The 22,270-nt window shown below is 46.0% G+C and overlaps 1 protein-coding gene and 1 long non-coding RNA gene across 2 annotated transcripts in view; one reads left to right on the top strand and one right to left on the bottom strand.

The window, feature by feature from the left end:
* Window positions 1-22,270, bottom strand: part of LOC142501750 (uncharacterized) — a 96,657-nt gene that overhangs the window by 48,709 nt on the left and 25,678 nt on the right. The gene's annotated exons all lie outside the window — the stretch shown is intronic.
* Window positions 10,269-22,270, top strand: part of PLPP4 (phospholipid phosphatase 4) — a 40,636-nt gene continuing 28,634 nt past the window's right edge. Inside the window, exon 1 of the mRNA XM_075612059.1 lies at window positions 10,269-10,379. Coding sequence (XP_075468174.1) covers window positions 10,321-10,379 — 59 coding nt within the window. The 5' untranslated portion in view covers window positions 10,269-10,320. The remainder of the gene's footprint in view (window positions 10,380-22,270) is intronic.

Consider the following 22,270-nt stretch of genomic DNA (forward strand, 5'->3'; position numbering starts at 1 on the left):
ATGTCCTATCTCAGGGGTGCACAAACTGGGGGGCGCCAGATTTTTTGGGGGGTGTGCGGCGCTTACAGAGGCCCTGCGGTCTTCCCCAAGGCATTTTAATGAAATGCCTGGGGACCACGCGAGGCCTCTACAAGAACCCTTACCTTGACTCAGACAGCTTCAGGCGACGCGTCGCCATTGCGGCGTCACTTCACATGACCCCCCCCCTGCATCATTTAACGCTTAAGACACGATAAGGGGGGCGCAAGCAGTGGAGGATAGCAGGCAGGGGGCGCAGGGCAAAAGGTTTGCGTTCCCCTGTCCTAGCTTATAGGTACTCTTTATGGCAGACAATGTTATTGTCCTCCCTCCCACATTGTACTGCGCTACGGAATATGTCAGCGCCATACAAATACGGAACCTGCATTGCGTTAAAAGCCCAGGTATCAGAAAATGTGTTGAGTGAACATTGTTTTTATTGTGTTGATTTAAAGCTCCAGCACCCGCTTTAATGCAGTTCCGTTTGTGAAAGCTAGTCAAGTAATAAATATTTGGCCTATAGAAAAGTCAGTGCACAGCTGCAGTGTCACTGTATCATCTTTATGCTGGACTAATAAAAGGCATCGCAAATAAGCAAAGGAACCAGTGGAGAATTGGAAAACCCCAGTCTCCAACATGTTGTCCTCTCCCAGGCTCACGGGCCTGACTTTGCAATGTGTTGCAGTTCTGGCTTTGCAATGTGTTGCAGTTCTGGCTTTGCATTGTGTTACAGGTAGGGTTGCCAGGTGGCTTCTCCAAAAATACTGGACTTAATGGTGAAAGGATCGACGCGCTCGAGACACACAAACACCTCTCTCCAGTCCATGCAGTTTCCTCCTCTCCTTGGCTCCACTTTCAAGCTCCTGACACCTCCTGTTTGGCTGCTTTACCCAGCAGCAGCCAATCAGGATGGAGGAAGCTGCCTAGGCCCCTAGCAACAGCCCTGCTCTCTCCCTGCTCGGGGAAATCCCGCAGCCCCCCAAGCCGGTCAGGTCACTATGTCCAGAGAGGTAATACCGGACACACATGTCCAGTATTACCACTCATTTTTTACTGAACAGAATGTCCAAATACAGGACAGTTCAGTTCAATACTGGACACATGGCAACCCTACATACAGGTCTGACTTCGCAATGGGATGCAGGACTGACTTCGCAATGGGACCTCCTACCATGGCCTAACTCAGGGGTGCGCAATGGGATGCAGGTCTGACTTTGCAATGGGATGCAGGTCTGACTTTGCAATGGGATGCAGGTCTGACTTCGCAATGGGATGCAGGACTGACTTCGCAATGGGACCTCCTACCATGGCCTAACTCAGGGGTGCGCAATGGGATGCAGGTCTGACTTTGCAATGGGATGCAGGTCTGACTTTGCAATGGGATGCAGGTCTGACTTTGCAATGGGATGCAGGTCTGACTTTGCAATGGGATGCAGGTCTGACTTTGCAATGGGATGCAGGTCTGACTTTGCAATGGGATGCAGGTCTGACTTTGCAATGGGATGCAGGTCTGACTTTGCAATGGGATGCAGGTCTGACTTTGCAATGGGATGCAGGTCTGACTTTGCAGTGGGATGCAGGTCTGACTTTGCAATGTGATGCAGGTCTGACTTTGCAATGGGATGCAGGTCTGACTTTGCAATGGGATGCAGGTCTGACTTTGCAATGGGATGCAGGTCTGACTTTGCAATGGGATGCAGGTCTGACTTCGCAATCGGATGCAGGTCTGACTTTGCAATGGGATGCAGGTCTGACTTTGCAATAGGATGCAGGTCTGACTTTGCAATGGGATGCAGGTCTGACTTCGCAATGGGATGCAGGTCTGACTTTGCAATGGGATGCAGGTCTGACTTTGCAATAGGATGCAGGTCTGACTTTGCAATGGGATGCAGGTCTGACTTTGCAATGGGATGCAGGTCTGACTTTGCAATGGGATGCAGGTCAGTCTGGCAGCAAAGAGCTTAAGGCTGCGCATATAGTGCCGGCGACAGCGACAGCAACGTTGCATCAAAACAAATGTATTGACGCCGTCACGTGCGCTTATAGTAGACACGACGCGACGGCTTGGTCGCAATCGAGGGAAGTCACTTCAATTTGATTTTTCCAGCAACGTCAGCGTTGCGTCACCGGCACTATAAGCGCGGCCTAATTAATACAATACACATGTAAATAAAAAAAGTACACCATGTTAGGATAAAAAAAATAGTATTTAAAACCAAATAAGACTGCCTTTCAAAAGGGAAATGAAATTCCTTTGCATGATGCTGCTGACACTCCTAAACATTCGCTTGGTTTGCAAATGCCTTGAACCATAATGGTCTATTCACAAGGGAATAGCAATGCAGAGCTTCGGTATTGAGACAAGCGCTGTTTCCTGAAGCAAATGTCAAAATAAAAGTGCTTGCACAGGGTAGTGAATCTAGTCCCTTGTATTTGTCTGTATTTCTGCTGCTATCTTTACTTCAGATGGAGCTGCACCATCCAACGGACGTGTCGTCTCCAGTTGCAGAATAAGTGGTTCATTGGGTAAAGTCACTGACTCTCAAATGGGGGAGACTGGTTTAAATCCCCCTATCTGGACCTTGGACAAGTTATTTTATCCTCTTGTGTCCAAGGCTATGGCCCCGGTGTCGGCGCTGCATGCGCGCCCTGCAGGCGGGCGGTGCGTGCAGCTGTGATCTCCGGTCTGCGGTTAAGTTGCAGGAGATTGCGAGGGGGGACGTGGCAGGGGCACGGCCAAGTTATCACCCGGCTGGTTTGCCCTCATTGGCTGAACCGGCGGGGGGGGGGGGGCGGGGTAAGCGTGGCCAGCGCTCTGTCGCCAGTTCTGAAGACTAATTTACTGTCTTCAGAAAAATCTGGTCATGCAACGCCGCGGCCAAGGCAGCTAGTGGGCCCCGCCCCATTGAGGAGCAGTTCTCGTTTCCAGCATGTACCAGGACCTAGCCTTAGGCATCAAACATATATTGTAATTGTGCAGGGCTTGTGCGCGTGGAAATCCTATGTACAGTGCTGTGTGCTGTGTTGCAGAGGTGCTCAACTACAGTCCTCAGGACGCCCAAACACGGCAGCTTTTCAGGATATCCCTGCTTCATCACAGGTGGCTCAATCAGTGGCTCAGCCAAAGACTGAGCCACCTGTGCTGAAGCTGGGATATCCTGAAAACCTGACCCGTTGGGGGGGGTGCGGTGCTTGAGCACAAAATAGTGCTAACAGTGCTTTACAAACTTACAACATCAATACGAACAGTCGGGGTAAGCACGATAGGTAAATGACAACATCATGGAAAGGGAGACTCTGCCCTGAAGAACTTACAATCTAAGTGGACGCGCTTGTAGTCCCTTTGGGAGAAAAGTTTGTTATAAAAGTATTATAAGTGACAATGCTGCTAACTGGCAGCAAAGACTTTAACTTGAGGCAAAAACATAAAGGATGAGTGCAGTTTTCTCTGCGGAGGGCGAGCAGGGTTTTCTCTGCATTGCTAGCAATCGGTTCAGCACCAGATGGCTTCAAGAACCTTCCCTATGAAACTCCCACCAGGCACTAAAGTCCATTGATGTATGAAAGCCTAGAATCACCAGGTTCCCTTATGAGCACTCATAAGACAATTAGCTTCTCCTCAGCTTTAAGTAATTAAGCAGTAATTCCTGGATATTGGAGCGCATTGTATGTGCATAGGAAACCTGCCGTCCTCTTAGCACTGGGAAGCTCACCCATGCGTTGTATTTATTATCTTATTGATTGGGGAGAGCACAGGCAGTTGTGTCACAACTCCTCTGTGCTTTCTCACTCCTCGGCAAACTCTGACCGCAATCCTCTCTGTTTTCAGCTATTCCTTCAGTTGTTACTAATGAGTCTTCCAGCCCACCCACAGACTCTCAGACATGCCTGCAGTATCCTTTAACAATTCCTTATACTGTATCATGCAGTTATATACCCATACTATTCTATATTCATGCTCTATACAGGATGGGTAACATCTATCAGAGTAACAAGTTACTACAGTATTTCTCTAATTGTATGGAATCAGGAATGCCTCCATAGAAAAGGATGAGTGATGGAGGAGTGTGGCGGATAATGTCAGGGCCTTAAGTGGCTCACCCTTTTTTCAAATTGCAGAGTCGTGATCTTGGGCAAGTAACTTTTACCGTTACAAAATAACCCCACAAAACTATTTTGAGGAAGGCACAAGAAAATCTAGATAACCCTTACCCCTTTGCTTCAACTGCCTCTAAAAAAAATAATATTTAGGGGTAATATTTTTTAAAAAAATCTTTAAACTGGTATATCCATATCCATGCATTGAATAACTAGGCTGCTAATGAATTATATTTCATCATGCAAATGTTAGAGTTTTACATCCTCAGAATTCTAAAATATGATAACTTTATTCTAAACGAATGTATTTCTTTCGAAGCGTTTCACAATGCAGTACACGGTTTGCAGCGTGGCACGTCGAATTTTACAGGCGCACTCCCGGTCCCACAGAACTTACAAATTAAGTTTGGCGCCTGAGGCACAGGGAGAAAAAGTGACTTTCCGAAGGTTACTCACAAGGAGCTGGCTCTGGGAGGTGATCCAGTTTTGTGGGGGCTTTAAAGTCCGGGCCTTTACTCACTGAGCCCCTCCTTGTAACAACAGTCCATAAATGCTACATTTTATCGGTTAGTAGTGTCACCCAAACAAGTATGTAAAACATTTGTACCAGTCCAATAATGTGTTCTTAACCCCTTGTGTCGCTTTGCCCCCTGGAAGAAGAGTAGTGAGGGATGTAACTTTAATGGTGGAATAACATGTAACTGACAGTGTCTGAGGCAGGGGTAACTAACTCCAGTCCTCAAGAGCTACCAACAGGTCAGGTTTTCAGGATATCCATGCTTTAGCACAGGTGGCTCAATCAGTGGCTCAGTCTTTGACTAAGCCATTGATTGAGCCACTAGTGCTGAAGCAGGGCTATCATGAAAACCTCACCTGTTGGTAGATCTTGAGGACTGGAGTTGGCTACTCTTGGAGTCTACGGTATCTGCTTGATGGACTGACACATCTGGCCCTTACTCAGTATGCTGGGAAGCCACTCCCCTGTGCTGGAGAAGATTTTAGTGCCAGTTGTACAATTGGCGTGATCTCTTCTCTGGAACTGGGAAGTGTTCACAGCACATTGAAAAGGGGCCCCTATGTCTCTCCGAGTTCTTTATTGCACTGTAATTATTTTCAGTCTTCCTTATGGTTAACACACCGATCTCCCCTTCACGCCGTCAGTGGCGACAACAGCCCCACAACTGGACAGTTTTTTTTTATTATCCCCTAGCTCACTTTGTGCATTTCACACCTGAGTGACTTCATTTGACTTTCCATCCTATGAAATAAAACAACAGATTTATCTTTCAGATAGTGTATGAAGACCCTGCACCCGCACCGTTACACAGGGGAATTAAAAGCACAAGTTCATAGGAAGATGAAGACCTTTTAATGCTATGTCAAATGGGAATTATTCACTGCAGTGTTAGCTCTCACTGAGAAGTATATTGGCCATTTGTGGAGGTTAAGAGTCTCAAGACTTCTGGACCTTGCTGGCCTCGCTGGAAATAAAGAGGTTTATTTGCAAACACTAACGTACAGTTCATGACTTTGGTGCTTTTATTGGGAAAAGCTCTCTGTCCTTAGAGCATGGTCATATTGCTTTGTTTAATGACATGTTGGCTATTAAATGTTGGGCTGCCTAAATCTGCAGGCGGTACAGAAAAACTGAATGTACGGCCTCAGAATGTTTTTTTTTTAATTATTATCATTTATTTATAAACACACCAACATACTCCGTAGTGTAGTACAATAAGGTTGGGGGACGAAAACACAATACGTAACACACAAACACACATTGTTACAGTAGGTAAGGAGGGCCCCGCGCTAAGGAGCTTACAATCTATAAGGATGGGTACGTGGAAACATAAGGTACAGCGGGATAAGGAGGTTGGTGTGTTTCGGAGAGATGCTTGTTATTTGAAGGAGATGGCGTTGGGGAAGCAGTAAGTGGGATTATGCAGAGGTGGAGCTGTGAGAGCAGGTAATGTGTGAGGGAGTTGGGGTTGGGGAAGCAGTAAGTGGGAGTGTGGGGAGGTAGAGCTGAGAGAGCAGGTAATGTGTGAGGGAGTTGGTGTTGGGGAAGCAGTAAGTGGGAGTGTGCGGAGGTAGAGCTGTAAGAGCAGGTAATGTGTGAGGGAGTTGGCGTTGGGGAAGCAGTAAGTGGGAGTGTGCAGAGGTAGAGCTGTGAGAGCAGGTAATGTGTGAGGGAGTTCGTGTTGGGGAAGCAGTAAGTGTGAGTGTGCAGAGGTAGAGCTGTGAGAGCAGGTAAAGTGTGAGGGAGTTGGTGTTGAGGAAGCAGTAAGTGGGATTATGCGGAGGTAGAGCTGTGAGAGCAGGTAATGTGTGAGGGAGTTGGCATTTGGGAAGCAGTAAGTGGGATTGAATGGAGGTAGAGCTGTGAGCGCAGGTAATGTGTGAGCGAGTTGGGGTTGGGGAAGAAGTAAGTGGTATTATGCGGAGGTAGAGCTTTGAGAGCAGGTAATGTGTGAGGGAGTTGGCGTTGAGGGAAGCAGTAAATGGGATTGTGCAGAGGTAGAGCTGTGAGAGCAGGTAATGTGTGAGGGAGTTGGGAAAGCAGTGGGAGTGTGGGGAGGTAGAGCTGTGAGAGCAGGTAATGTGTGAAGGAGTTCGTGTTGGGGAAGCAGTAAGTGGGAGTGTGGGGAGGTAGAGCTGTGAGAGCAGGTAATGTGTGAGGGAGTTCGTGTTGGGGAAGCAGTAAGTGGGAGTGTGGGGAGGTAGAGCTGTGAGAGCAGGTAATGTGTGAGGGAGTTGGCGTTGGGGAAGCAGTAACTGGGAGTGTGGGGAGGTAGAGCTGTGAGAGCAGGTAATGTGTGAGGGAGTTGGGGTTGGGGAAGCAGTAAGTGGGAGTGTGGGGAGGTAGAGCTGTGAGAGCAGGTAATGTGTGAGGGAGTTGGCGTTGGGGAAGCAGTAAGTGGGATTATGCAGAGGTTGGCTGTGGCCAGGCAGGGAGCGGGCGCACTGGCGCTCGTGTACTGCGCCCTGCTCGGCCGGGCGATTCGTGGACGAACCACTCACGTGACGCGCTTGCGAGTAGCAAAATCAAATTTGCTTGCTCTGTAAGAAGCTAAGTACGGAACAGGCGCGGGCGCTCGCTCCAGCTCAGCGCCACACTGGCCGAGGCCTTAGAGGTGTGAAAGCAGGTAATGTGTGAAGGAGTTGGTGTTGGTGAAGCAATACGTGGGATTAGGCGGAAGTAGAGCTGTGAGAGCAGGTAATGTGTGAAGAAGTTTGCGTTGGGGAAGCAGTAAGTGGGAGTGTGCAGAGGTGGAGCTGTGAGAGCAGGTAATGTGTGAGGGAGTTGGGGTTGGGGAAGCAGTAAGTGGGAGTGTGCAGAGGTGGAGCTGTGAGAGCAGGTAATGTGTGAGGGAGTTGGGAAAGCAGTGGGAGTGTGTGGAGGTAGAGCTGTGAGAGCAGGTAATGTGTGAGGAAGCAGTAAGTGGGATTATGTGGAGGTAGAGCTGTGAGAGCTGGTAATGTGTGAGGAAGCAGTAAGTGGGAGTGTGGGGAGGTAGAGCTGTGAGAGCTGGTAATGTGTGAAGGAGTTGGTGTTGGGGAAGCAGTAAGTGGGATTGTGCAGAGGTAGAGCTGTGAGAGCAGGTAATGTGTGAAGGAGTTGGTGTTGGGGAAGCAGTAAGTGGGAGTGTGCAGAGGTAGAGCTGTGAGAGCAGGTAATGTGTGAGGGAGTTGGGGTTGGGGAAGCAGTAAGTGGGAGTGTGCAGAGGTAGAGCTGTGAGAGCAGGTAATGTGTGAAGGAGTTGGTGTTGGGGAAGCAGTAAGTGGGAGTGTGCAGAGGTAGAGCTGTGAGAGCAGGTAATGTGTGAGGGAGTTGGGGTTGGGGAAGCAGTAAGTGGGAGTGTGCGGAGGTAGAGCTGTGAGAGCAGGTAATGTGTGAAGATGGAAATGCTTCAATATGCATCTGAAATACCTTATCCAACCCAATAATCAAGCAGCTGTAATGGCAGCAAATGGCATCACCCAAAATTTTACACGCCTTTTGGGCGATTTAGGTGTTGTGTCCCAGAGATTATTTGGTAGAAAAGGGTGCACCTCTGCTTTAGCAAAGAGATTGACAGCAGCTATGGGGCAGTTGACCCATCTAATGTTCCCCACTCCCTTTACTTTTATCTATTAAAAGATACCAGAAAAATAGAGATAAATCATAGAGGCTTCAAGGATGTGAAGGCCACGAAATTCTCAAACCTCCCTTTGTCGGCAAAGATCAGCAGCAATAAGAAATATGTTCGAGCACATTAGGGGACTTAAAATACAAAATGTAATCAATCCATATTAACTTTGCATAGTGGTAGAAAAAAAAGGGGCTTACATAACGTGCATAATTCCAATGCAATACTCCTTACGTGTTTCCCAACACCAGGATGCTTCATCAGACAGAGGTGGTGTCCTCTGGACTTTATTTGGGCCCTGCTTTTCTACCAATATGCTACTTTAATACGGCTTGAATACATATTGTATTTTAAGACCCCTAATGTGCTTGAGGATATTTTTTTTATTGCTGCTGATCCTAAAAGATACCACAACCTGCAATGACGAGATCTACTCCTCTCCAAGTTACTCTATGGCCTAATATGCTATTTGTATTAAGGTTGTTTTCCACGCCTTGGGGTTTCCTGGATAGATTACGCAGGCTAGAACTAAATGTCATTAACCAGGCACAGGCCTTGATGTATCGCCCCAAACCTATTCCACATAATTCCCTTTCTGCCACACTCAGCGAGTCCCTGCTGTCACTGCACTCAGAATGATGCGTTCCACCTCAGGGCTGATGTCGTGACATGTGTGGTGACAGATTATTGTGGCATTTGTAAGATCTTGAGCTGTCGCTTGTAGGATAATTTCCAAGACATGAAAAGGTTGGAAGAAAAAAAAATTTAAATAAAGCTGAAGTATAAACAGATGAAATAATTCAGCAGAACTGATGACGTGTGGACATGCTGAGGGAGGCAGGAATGTGTGATGAGGTTTGTTTAAATGATAAAGGCGCAGAATTGTGCACATTTATCTTCATGCTGCAGTGGGGGGCAGCATGAATCATTACATTACATTATCATTACATCTCACTGGAGTATTATCACAGGGATTATTATAGTGGATAATCCAAATGGTATTTTTTATAGCTAGGGATCATTGTACATTTATAGGTGGCAGTTCCTAGGTATTATAATGGAGGAGGAATGTCTGAGATGTTATAGGGGGGGAGGGAATCCCATAGAAAGGAAACCCCTGTATTGTGATAGTAGTGTGTTTATAATGAGGGAATCCTAACACATTGCGCCTGAGGGTGATCCCTACTTTTAATATCACAGGGAACCTGTGTGTATAATTATAATGGGATAATTAATGCCTGTCTCCGAGAATATTATTACTGTCTTGTAATGGGTTATTAAAAATACACCATGTTGCATGCTTTGAATTAATATTAAAAGGTAAACTCCCCCTCCACCCCATCCCTCTATCACACACACAGACATAACAGACCCGCTGTCACCTTCATACACAGGCACTCTCACACACAGGCACACTCACTCTCTAATCTCTCACTCATACACAGGCACTCTCACTCTCTAATCTCTCACTCATACACAGGCTCACTATAGTTCTCTCTCTCTCTCGCACAGATGAGCACTCCCGTTCTAATGTCTCTTTTACACTCTTCTCTCTCTCCTGCACTCTGATGCTAAGTCTGTCTCGGAGTGAGTTAGCTGTGAGTCTCGGTAAAATAGATCTCTGTTCTCTTTTACCAGTCTCTCAGTCTGAGCAGCTTCGCTTGAGCAGTCTGTGTAAAGATGAGAGCAGTCTCTGAGAGTGAGCAGTCTCTCTGAATCTCCCGGTGTGAGCAGTCCCTCCCCGGCAGGCGGTCCTGTGCAGTCTTTCTCATTGTCTCTCTTCTCTTTCTCTCAGTCTCCCCGGTGCAGGGTCTCCCCCGTGCAGTCTCTCTCTCCCCCACCCCCGTGCAGTCTCTCTCCCCCCACCCCCGTGCAGTCTCTCTCCCCCCACCCCCGTGCAGTCTCTCTCCCCCCACCCCCGTGCAGTCTCTCTCCCCCCACCCCCGTGCAGTCTCTCTCCCCCCACCCCCGTGCAGTCGCCCCGGTGCAGTCTCCCCCCCCCCTGTGCACCCCCCCGTGCAGTCTCCCCCCCCCCCCCCGTGCAGTCTCTCCCCCGGTGCGGTGTCTCTGATGCCGGATGATGCGGGCTGTGCTGGAGGAGCTCGGGGTCCGGACTCTGCTATTTGGGGTCTTTGTGTAAGTACTGTGTATATCTATTTATTACAATACCCCCTGTGTGTACCCCAAGTATTTATCACAAGACCTCCTGTGTGTACCCCAAGTATTTATTACAAGACCCCCTGTGTGTATCTGTATACCCCAAGTATTTATTACAATATCCCTGTATACCCCAAGTATTTATTACAATACACTTTGTGTATCTGTATACCCCAAGTATTTATTACAATATCCAGTGTGTATCTGTATACCCCAAGTATTTATTACAATACCCCTGTGTATATCTGTATACCCCAAGTATTTATTACAATACTCCATGTATACCCCAAGTATTTATTACAATACCCCTGTGTGTATCTGTATACCCCAAGTATTTATTACAATATCCCTGTATACCCCAAGTATTTATTACAATACACTTTGTGTATCTGTATACCCCAAGTATTTATTACAATATCCAGTGTGTATCTGTATACCCCAAGTATTTATTACAATACCCCTTTGTATATCTGTATACTCCAAATATTTATTACAATACCCCCTGTATACCCCAAGTATTAATTACAATACCCCCTATGTGTACCTGTATACCCCAAGTACTTATCACAATACCCCCTCAGCGATATTCTGTTATTACTGTTACATTGATACACAATAGAGGTGACCAAAGGCCAGGGTGTCATCAAAGCTCAATGAGTGATATCGCAGCCAATCTGGCCGTACCTGCCATTGATTTGAATGATTTGAATGGACAGCACCTCCATCAGAATACCCTGCACCTCCATCAGAATACCCTGCACCTCCATCAGAATACCCTGCACCTCCATCAGAATACCCTGCACCTCCATCAGAATACCCTGCACCACTCTTTGATGACTTTAAGCCAAATTGTATAATTTTTATTTTGTGTGTCTGCATGAATATATTAAGGACTGACCCATGTTTTGCACTGTGTACGTCAGCTTGTGATGTAGGGTTTGTACTGCGCTACTGAATATGTTGGCACTTTACAAATAAACAATAATAATAGCGGGTGACAATAAGAGAAGTTATGACGCCCACGAATTATGAGATGTGTTCTGCGTCTGAATGCATCACATTACCATATTACGCTTGCATCAGATACATCCCCCAAGTGGCAACAACTTTTCTGGGTAACAACTTGACTGAAACGCAAGCAATGTGTCAAAACAAACTACTATTCACACTTAATTTACTTCAATACATCACCCCGCTGAGTGTCTGTTCCATTGTTACTGTATATGTGACTGTCACATAGTGTGTGTGACTGTTGCACTGTGAATTAGTTCAGGAGTGCTCAACTCAAGTCCTTAAGCCCCCCAACAGGTCAGGTTTTCAAGATAGCACAAGTGGCTCAATCAGTCCCTGCTTCAGCACAGGAGGCTCAATCAGAGGCTCAGTCTTTCACTAAGCCTCTGCTTGAGCCACCTATGCTGAGGCTGGGCTATCCTGAAAACCTGACTTGTTGGGGAGGCATGAGGACTGGATTTGAGCACATCTGCATTACTGTAGTCTGTTGTCATCTTGTGTTCCACATATAATCCTCTTATTATCTTCTGTCTGTGGGCCGGATCACATGACAAATCCTTCTTATCTCTAGTCTAATTACTCTATGTCTAAACACCATGTTTCCTTCCCTGTTATCTGTTACATACTTTGTGTGACCTTTTTGAGAGTCTCTTTTTACCTTGTGTGGAATTCTCTTCCTGCTACAGAACCGACTTCTCATTACCTTATCTTAGGATGTGTGCATGAACTGTTCATTTTAGTCTTGTTTATGATAACAATATTATTCCACAACTTGCAGGAGTAAATTGTATTACTTCAGGGTTGTGTGATCCTGCTATTAACCCACATTTTATAATGGTGTTAAAGTGTATATAGCGTTGATATTGTATATAACACATTAAGAGATTTCTTAAAGATACAAGGAGCCCTATGCAATGTCAGTGACACAGTAAAGCACTAGGCCACTGTCATGTTTCTGCATTTACCTGATTCAGACTTTGTGGGTTAATATATTTATTAAGTGTGATAGTGCTGATTGGAAACCAACAACACAATAACTCCCACTGACTTCAATGGGACTTCTTTGCAGTAATACCCAAGAGGCACATCACACTTTAATGAATAACTAACTCCCACAGTAAAGGCATTGTCCCCTTTCTGCCTGTTCCTACAATGCTGAATTTCTTCAGTTGCCCAGTTGGAACATGCTGTAATTGTGTAACATTATCTGTGTTGTGGTTTTAGGGAGCGATGCTGATACAACTTTTCTTTCGAAAATAAAAATTCACTCATTTCTAAAGGAAGCTCAAATTATATTAAATGAAGCTCCCATTTTGTTCTCTTGTAGCATAAACTGTACTAAAATCAAGTTTGAAAGTAGCTTCTCTGCTGTATTTAATATAACTAGTCAGTCCTGAAATCAACAACAGTACAACACCTTTTCCCTGTCACTTAGCGTAATGCTTGTGCACACATGTTCAGTTTGAGTCTGCTTTTCCCTGTGTGCTCTTGGCATTGATTTCTATTGGGAAGATTTTATCAAGTGCAAAAGCAGGAAGTTCACTCAATACCAATAGCACCATCAATAAACACTGTGTGCACAGTTTCATTAATGTGGACATATGTATCTGCCTATACACTGTATATTAATGCTTTCCTTCAGTCTTTTACTCCATATCTGTTCTGGGCTGACCACTTCACAGGTCTCTGGTTTCCCTTTGTGCTTCCGAAATTATTTAGTGTGAACCTGTTATACACAGGGTAATGACAGGGTAATAACTGTTATTGCCCTGTGTAGTATACCTGTTATCGCTCTGTGCAATATACCTGTTATTGCCCGGTGTCGCATACCTGTTATTACCCTGTGTAGCATCCCTTTTATTACCCTGTGTAGCATATCTGTTATTAACCTGTGTAGCATAACTGTTATTACCCTGTGTAGCATAACTGTTATTACCCTGTGTAGCAAATTACCCTATAAAGTATACCTGCTATTGCTCTATTTGAGCCTCAGATGAATCTGTCTGTCATTTTTTTTTATTAAGCCTGATATTACCCTATATACACCTGTCACTGGTATGTTTAAGCCTTTTATCTTGTGTATACGTGTCATTTCTCTGCTTAAGCCTATTACCCTTTTTATACATGCCATTTCAATGTGAGTTTCTGTTATTGTGTTTCCGCCACAACTCTCTGATTTTACTACTACTCCGCCTGTCCCTCACAATAAGGCGACCTCTCTACGTGACATTAACCTGAGCGGTGTGTATTACCTGTAGATCCTTTTAAAGAGGCAATCCAACTGGGCAGTGTTTCTTCTTCATATGGGGTTGAAGCATGGGGTTGCCGGAGCTGAACCCCCTGTTTCCAAAGATACTTTGGGGTTGCCGGAGCTGAACCCCCTGTTTCCGGGGACCCCTTGTTTCCAAAGATACTTATCTCCGTAGGGGGTGCTCAGATATCAGGGATCACTTAATGGCGGCGTTTCAAAGCGTCGGCGCCATGCTGGCCAATAGGAAGCCATGATGTCATCAGGTTCAGCTTGCTATTAGTCTGCGTGGTGAGGGAGCTTTAAACTTTGCTCAGATACCACCACCCCCTTCTTGAAGGTAAGTATCTCGGGAAGCAAGGGGTCCCCAGAGCTGAAATGAATGGGGGGGGGGGGGGGGTTGGCTCTGTAGACCCCCTGCTTCAAACCTGTGTAAAAAAAATATTGCATCAATTGCTCCTTTAATATCATGCACCTTAGTACTGTTTCCCATAGAATATAAGTGTAGCCACTACATGTCTATTCAAACCAGCCTTTGCCTCTGTACAGGTCTGTCACTCATTGCTCTGACACACACTGCAGACCATTCATCCATTTATCCAATTATCCATCCATCTCTTGTTTTCTAGCATACTTCCCATCACCAAACAGCCATTCCTTTTGTTTGCTCCCACTCGTATCCACTCACCCCTCACTGATTTTTATAAGAGAACATATTCCTACTAACTGTACTTCTACTGATTAATACCAATAATATTTGATGACAACCCCTTTTAAAGCTTAACGGTTCGAGGATATTTTTTCTTTTAGAAAATAAAATGCCTGCACTTATTCATGGTTTCATCCGGTCGCATTTTTCATTGCCAATTATTGCTGCATCTTGCGATTTCTGAGAAATATTGATGCAGAATATTTTTTTACGACTAGATGTGGCCACCATTCTGTATTTTCTAACACATGGGGCAGCCAACACCAGTCCTCACGGACCACACACAGGTCAGGACTACAGGATATCCCTGCTTCAGCACAGGCGATGCTGTCATGATGACTGAGCCACCTGTGCTGACGCAGGGATATCCTGGAAACCTGACCTGTTGGAGGCTCTTGAGGACTGGAATTGGCCGCTCCTGTTCTAAGGAATAATACCTCAGGCGGGGATCATTTTGGAATCTGAGTATATTCACCTAGTTAAGGTAGAATCCATCAAATGTGTTGTGCTACATGGCTGAATACTTTCAATACATTGTAACTTCAATCTGACATTATTTGAGGGGACCATGTACAGTCAGTACAGTAGCTCACTGTTTCTCAGACTATGCATTGGGTGGGATTTCTCCCTAGCTGTGATTTTGCTCAGAGCCTGCAGGCAGTTACAAAGGACCCTATCTTCCAGTAGAGGTGAAATTATATTAATATTTAATTGCGTTTCTCCAAGTCAGAGGGGAAACTGGTAGGATTTTGACACATTCATTTTAGCCCTTGTTTAATTCCAACACAATGATCTTGCAGTTTAATCAGGTTTAGAACAGGTTCACCTTTTAGATTATTATTTTTATTATTATTAATAATAATAATAATAATTAAAAATTAAGTGTGAATTTCTTTTCTAAATTACACCTACATATCTTGTTTTTCTAAAGAGGGATGGAAAAAGCCCCGAGCCAAATTTGAAATCAATTTTAAGAAAAAGTTTAGAAGTGTGGTTAGTTGGCTACCAGTACTGACGCATGAATATCCTGAAAACCTGACCTGTTGGGGTTGGCGGGGGTATGGGGAGTCTTGATAACTGGAGTTGAGAACCCCTGTAATATGGGATTTAATAAGAAATCGTAGGGAATTCTTCTACCACATTTATAAACCAGTATTAGAAGTCTGCTTTACAGTGCAACAAATATCTGCAGTTTTATATTGGTTTTGTATTCATTGCAGTAATGGGAATGAACCCCATCTTCTCGTGTCTGCTTCCTTACACACGTTGCAGCCGCCCGTCTCATTGTCTAACTGTAACTCATAGAATCGCACACATCTCACAGCATGCATATTTCATGGCAACTGTTCTGTGAGACTGCTGGCTCCCAGCTAATAATTCTCAATCACATATGGTCCGCGATTGCCTTTTTTATGGGCATAAATGTGAAAGTCGTGAGTAGGATATTCAGGGCTGCTTGATGTGTATCCCAAAGCAATATAGGGTGTTTTATCGCTGCTGAATTCAGTCAGGAAGTATATCGGGGTGCTCAACTCCAGTCACCAAGCTCCCCCCACCCCCCCTCAAACAGGTCAGGTTTTCAGGATATCCCTCAAGCCACTGAGCCACTGATTGAGCCACCTGTGCTGAAGCAGGGATAGCCTTAAATCCTGACCTGTTGGGGAGAGGGGTAAGGGGCTGCTCTTCCTTCACTGTGCTCTTGTATACCAAAGTTGCTAAGAGGTGCAGATGAAAATACAAAACCACGACTGGATCTTTATTACAGAGTTGATCTGGAGTCTATTGTCAGTTATGCACATGAACTTTATAAAAGGGGCAATCCCTCCTACGACTAAAGTGATCCAATTCGAGTGACATGTTGAAGGGGTCTTATCTGGGTAATTGTTACCCTTTATACCAAAATCTGACACCTGTAAGTATTTTTGGTTTATATTTTAAAGTTAGTTGGAAGGGGGTTTGATTTCCTCTGTGTGACCAGTGAGCGCCTGTGCAGCCTGAGCCCCCCTCCCCATCTGCTAATAACTTTATTGGGTCTTTGATAAGGGGAAATAAAACTCTTGAGTGACAAATACTTCCCCATGCAGAGGTCCCTAAGAAATTCAATTGTCCAGCTATGTGGAATTGCACCTTTAAACACATTAAAATAACTGTTTGCAGATGGACACACAGGGCTTTGTAGACTTAGCCCAAAAATGATAAAACCTTTGCAATAAAAATGGAAATTAAAAATGTTCTGCTTCTGGCTAAGCTGTCTTCAGATAGTAATAATCTCGTTTATTTGTAAAGCACCAGCATATTTCGTAGCGGGTACAGAATGATATAAATGACGTAAGCAGAAAGACATACCAAATAAGGACATACCCATGCAGAAGATGAGGGCTCTGCTCCTAGGAGGTTACAAGCTAGAGGGAATAAGGGACAATGTTGAAACAAAAGGTAAAGTGGCTGCTCGGTTTGGGACCGTGCTTCAGGATAGAGTGTGGTCCAGCCACACAGCTGATCCCATTTAGTCTTGTGGGTGTTAGTGAGGGGTTTGATCCAGCTGCACAGCAGGTCCCAATAGGGCTGGGAGGGGTGTATGTTAGGTGTATGCCAGATAGGTTTCCTAGAAAAGGTGACTTTTCAGAGTTTTTTAATATCTGAAAGCTGGGGGAGAGTCTGATGGTGCGTGTTAGGCTACGGCCCCGCTGCCTGCGCTGCACGCGCGTCTGCGAGGCAGGCGGCGCATGCAGCTGAGTCCCCCGGTCTGCAGTGAGCTGCAGGGGGAAAGACAGGGGGGGGGGAGTGACGGGGGCGCGGCCGTGATGTCACCCGGCTGGTTCGCCCTTATTGGCTAAACCGGTGGGGGGTGTAGCTTAGCGCTCCGTCACGTCTCCTGATCTCAATTTTCTTGAGAGCAGGAGTTTCTGTTGGCGCAGCGCGGCGCCCCCCACCCCCCTCGCAGCAGGCCCGCCCCCCCCCCCCCCCTCGCAGCAGGCCCGGCCCCATTGTGGGGCGGCTCATGTCCTTGCAGCGTCCGCCACATTGGGCGCTGCAGTAGCCAGCGGGGACCTGGCCTTAGGGAATTCCCGAGAGAGGGAGCAGCACGGGACAAGTCTTGTAAGCGGAAGTGAGAGGTAATAAGGCAGGCGGAGGGGGCATTTAGGGATATATGTTGTGTTGCTGAGATGTAGGGGGGGGGTGGGCAGCGTTGTTGAGAGTTTAGTAAATTAAAAATAGGGTTTTAAATTTGATTCTAACAGATATGGGAAGCCAGTGTAGGGATTTGCATAGTGGAGCAGCAGAAGTGGAGCGGTGAGTGATGTAGATGATTCAGGTAGCTGCATTTTGGATGGTGTTGGGACAGGCGCTGCCTTCTGCATACGCTGCCTCAGCAATTTCCCTACACTTTTCTCCACAGGGAGCGTCTTCACTGTGTTACTCCTTAGGTGGAGATTATAGTCGGGGAGATTATAGTCGGGGCGCGCATGCGCAATGTCATGCGCGCACGAAACATGCACTGAGGCTTGAGGATATCGGGAGGCGTGGCCGTGAAGTCACGTGAGCGGTTCGTCCTCATTTGCTGAACCGCGCACTTGACCCGGCCGTAGCGCGGCAAATACAAATTTTATTTGCGGCGCGAGCGATGTCACACGGGCACTATAATCGCGGCCTTATAAACCACTTCCTGCATCCAAATTGGCCTTTGGCAGTTTGACTTGTAAACATCTGTAAACCGCAGCAGAGCTGGTTATTGTGACGCTGGAAGCAGCTACTTATCAAGGTCTGGATGTAAAACGAAATAATACAATACACAGAATGTACAAAGTGCTGGATATATGATATGTAGATGACATGATAAATAGCTCCAGCTTTGCTCTGGGGGGTTTATGTCCTTGTCACATTAGCCTCACGCAATGATTACCAACCTTTATATCACTTATTGTTTGATCCGAAGCAGAGTCGGTGCACGGTCTGAATTAAAAGGTGTAACCACTGTATAATAATATATTTTGAAGTCGTCATTTCTGGGCACTGTGCCACTAATAAATATATTAACGTTGTTAATAATAAATACTTTTTCTAAAAACAATATTTCTTTACTTGGTTCTCAAAATGTAAACTGTGAAAATACTTCAGCATTAAACCAGTAAAATGGGTTCTAACCAACCCTTTAAAGCAAGTATTGCAGGGGTTGCCAACTCCCGTTCTCAAGGGTCAGTATTAGGGATACCCCTGCTTCAGCACAGGTGGCTCAGTCATTGACAAATCAAATACAATTTTTTCCATTCATTCACACTGAATGTTTTATATGTATGTATACCTTTTTATTTTCATATCATCACCCTTACACTCGGTGATTTATAGACATAGGATATCATACAGGAAATAAAGGGGGAAGCACATTAAATAAATGAAAATATTGGAAAATAGAAAGTCTTTGCCTGAAGAGCTTGCAATTCTTGTTGTGAGACAGCAGGAGTATATGGAAGTGCAGTGAATAAGAGCATTGTGTTGCACGTAAGTGCATTCATTAATACAGGGGTTCTGACGTCTAGTCCTCAATACCCCCACCCCCCAACAGGTCAGGTTTTAAGGATATCCCAGCTTCAGCACAGGTGGCTCAATCAGTGGCTGATTGAGCCACCTGTGCTGTAGCTAGGATATCCTCAAAGACTGACCTGTTCAGAGGGGTTTTGTCTTGAAGACTACACTTCAGAACCCCTGTATGAATAGATTAGGTACAGTATATACTGGATGATTCAGACCAGTTACGGTTCCCATGACTGCTTTTGTCACCGGGGCACAGTGCTGTTCAGTGATTTGAGAAGATCTCGCAGGGACTAATCCCAGGCTGACAGTGTGTGCTGAGAGGGGAGACACGTCTTGTTACAAAGGTTATTGAATCCACTGGCTGATGTAGCAAAATCCAATTTGTCTGTTTTGTCTGTCTCTTAGAGGGTGAGAATTGAGGACAGTTTGAGGGTGAGTGACAGAAAGGAGATAACTGGGTTGGCTCAAAGACAAACTGTTATAAAGTATCTGGGACACAAAAGGATGTGATGTAATGACTGTGAGATAACGTTCACTTTCCTGCCCCTTGTAACTGTCTACAACTGTCTACACCTGTCTATACCTGTAATGTGTGAGGCACCTGACCTGTCTGATCATGTTTGATATGATATTTGAACAGGGATCCCTCACCTATAACGGTCTGTACTTGTAATATCATTTGAGGAGGGACCCCTCACCTGTAACTGTCTATACGAATAATGTCAGACCCAGGATCCCTCACCTGTAACTGTCTATACGAATAATGTCAGACCCAGGACCCCTCACCTGTAACTGTCTATACGAATAATGTCAGACCCAGGACCCCTCATCTGTAACGGTCTATACGAATAATGTCAGACCCAGGACCCCTCACCTGTAACTGTCTATACATATGTCAGGCCAGGACCCCTCACCTGTATGTATGTGCTTATAATGTCAGACCCAGGACCCCTCACCAGTAGCTGTCTGTACCTGTAACATCTGAGCAGTGACCCCTCACCTGTACCAACTTATCTCCCCTTTTCCTTATGAGCTGGGTTCCTCAATACCTGTGTTTTAGAAATGACATTCATGTTCAGGTTACACTGTGGCTTTTCATTCAGTTCACTTTCAAAGTTCCCGAATTCCCATCCTTCATGTGGTAGGGCTCACAGCCAAGTCTAGACCTTAAATCAGGACAGGCTGACCGTTTGATGTTGGAAGGTGGTGATTGATAACATGTATTACTGCAGTACATGGCCCTTACAGCACAGCTGGTCCCTCACAGAGCAGCCAGTCTGTTCTATCCAGAGACAGAAACCTTGCCTGAAAGTGACACTGCAATCATTACAGTGAAAAAAACTCTGGGAGGATGTATAAAACTATCATAAAGCTGTCTGCACGGATCCTGTCTGCCTCCCACACATTGTGGCACAAATTTCTAACCGAATTCCTCATCCCGTCCTGTTCTTCTCCTTCTTTTCTGTCCTATGTCTCATGCATTTTATATGCCCACAGCTTTTGTGCGTGGAAAATGTGGGGCCCAGAGATCATGTGCAGCTAAATTGGAAGTAAAGAGCGTGGTTTTGCCTTTATGGTTCGAGCACATTTCAGTCCATTATGTTAACCCTTTTAGCTCCCTTAATGCAAGGGTTCTCAACTCCAGTCCTCAAGACACACCCCCCCCCCCCCCAAGGTCAGGTTTTCAGGATATCCCTGCTTCAGCACAGGTGGCTCAATCAGTGGCTCAGTCTTCGACTTGAGGACTGGAGTTGAGAACCCCTGCCTTAAAGAATAAATAAAAAGCAGGGGTAATGTAAGCAGATACAAGATATACTTCCATTTTCAGCTCTATACACATTGCTTTTAATATTTCAACGCGAGTTCTTCTTTCGTGAAATTATATTGTGCAGAACTTTCGAAACCTCACAAGTCTCTTCTTTAGGGGTTCGTACCAAATGGGCTGTGGTTCAAGGGGATGATTAGCAGGACGCTTTCTTGATTTTGTGTTTCTCAGAACATCACAAAAATTGATGGCAGGACAAACACCATATCTGGCCTCAAATGGAGCTTTAGGTGGTAGTGGGGATAGGGGCACTGCACCTCAGGAGTGTCTCAGTTGGTACCTGAGACACTGTGGGCCATATTTACTAAGCACTGCTACTCCATAAATCACCTTCCAGCTCGGCTCATTAAAGAGGCAATCCAAGCTGGAGATTTATTTTCCTTTCAGTTATTTTTCTTTTTTCCCACACAGGATTGAAGCAGGGGGTCTCCGGAGCTGAACCCCATTAATTTCAGCTCTGGGGAGCCCTGCTTCCTGAGATACTTACTTTTTGTAGGGGTGCCGTTAGCTGCTCTGCACAGCTAGCAGGGTTCATGTAATGGCGGAGTTTCTAAGTCCTGCACCCTGCGGGCCAATAGGAAGCTGTGATGTCATCAGGTTCGGCACCCTATTGGCCCATGTGACGCGGGAGCCTTAAACTTCACCGACATACCAGCACCCCCTTTGGAGATCTATATATCGGGAAGCAGGGGGTCCCCGGAACTGAAATGGATGGGGTCCGCTCCGGAGACCCCCTGCTTCAAACCTGTGTACAAATTTTTTAAATCATCGCGTGAATTGCTTCTTTTAATATAATTGTTTTGCTGCCTATTCAGATGAATGGGGCTACAGAATGTAGTAAATATAGCTCTGTGTGTCACCTTTGTGAATTAGTAGCGACGGCAAAAGTGTAATATATATATATATACTAGCTGATATACCCGGCGTTGCCCGTGATGTAATGTTCTGCCTCCCCCATCCTCCCTCTCAACTCCCTTCCCCCCCTCTTCACAGCTGTTCAGGCTTCCCCCCCCTCTCTCCTGACTCCCTCTCCCCCCCCTCTCTCCTGACTCCCTCTCTCCCCCCCTCTCTCCCCCCCCTCTCCTGACTCTCCCCCCCCCCTCTCTCCTGACTCTCTCCCCCCCTCTCTCCTGACTCACTCCCCCACCTCTCTCCTGACTCCCTCCCCCCCTCTCTCCTGACTAACTCCCCCCCCTCTCTCCTGACTGAATACGACCCCCCGCCTGTCCGCTGTGCGCCGCCATCTTACCGGGGGCATCTGCAGGAGGAAGGGGGTCCTGCAGGAGGGCCGCGCCGCGCTTCCCCCGTCCGGGAGTCGTGGGGGGTAGGGAGAGGGAGAGGGAGAGAGAGAGAGAGTTGGGTGACATCATAGAGCCACCAATCTGATTGGCCAGAGGCTGAGGACCAATCAGATTCACCACAGCTAGTACCAACCTTTCGATTTTATATATTAAGATATATATATATATATATAGTCAGGTATGGAGATTAGCACTCACGGTTTTGTTGCAGGAGGCAGATGCTTGTCCCATAGAGAGTATGTA

Source organism: Ascaphus truei, chromosome 8, assembly GCF_040206685.1.
Source record: "Ascaphus truei isolate aAscTru1 chromosome 8, aAscTru1.hap1, whole genome shotgun sequence".
NCBI lineage: Eukaryota > Metazoa > Chordata > Amphibia > Anura > Ascaphidae > Ascaphus > Ascaphus truei.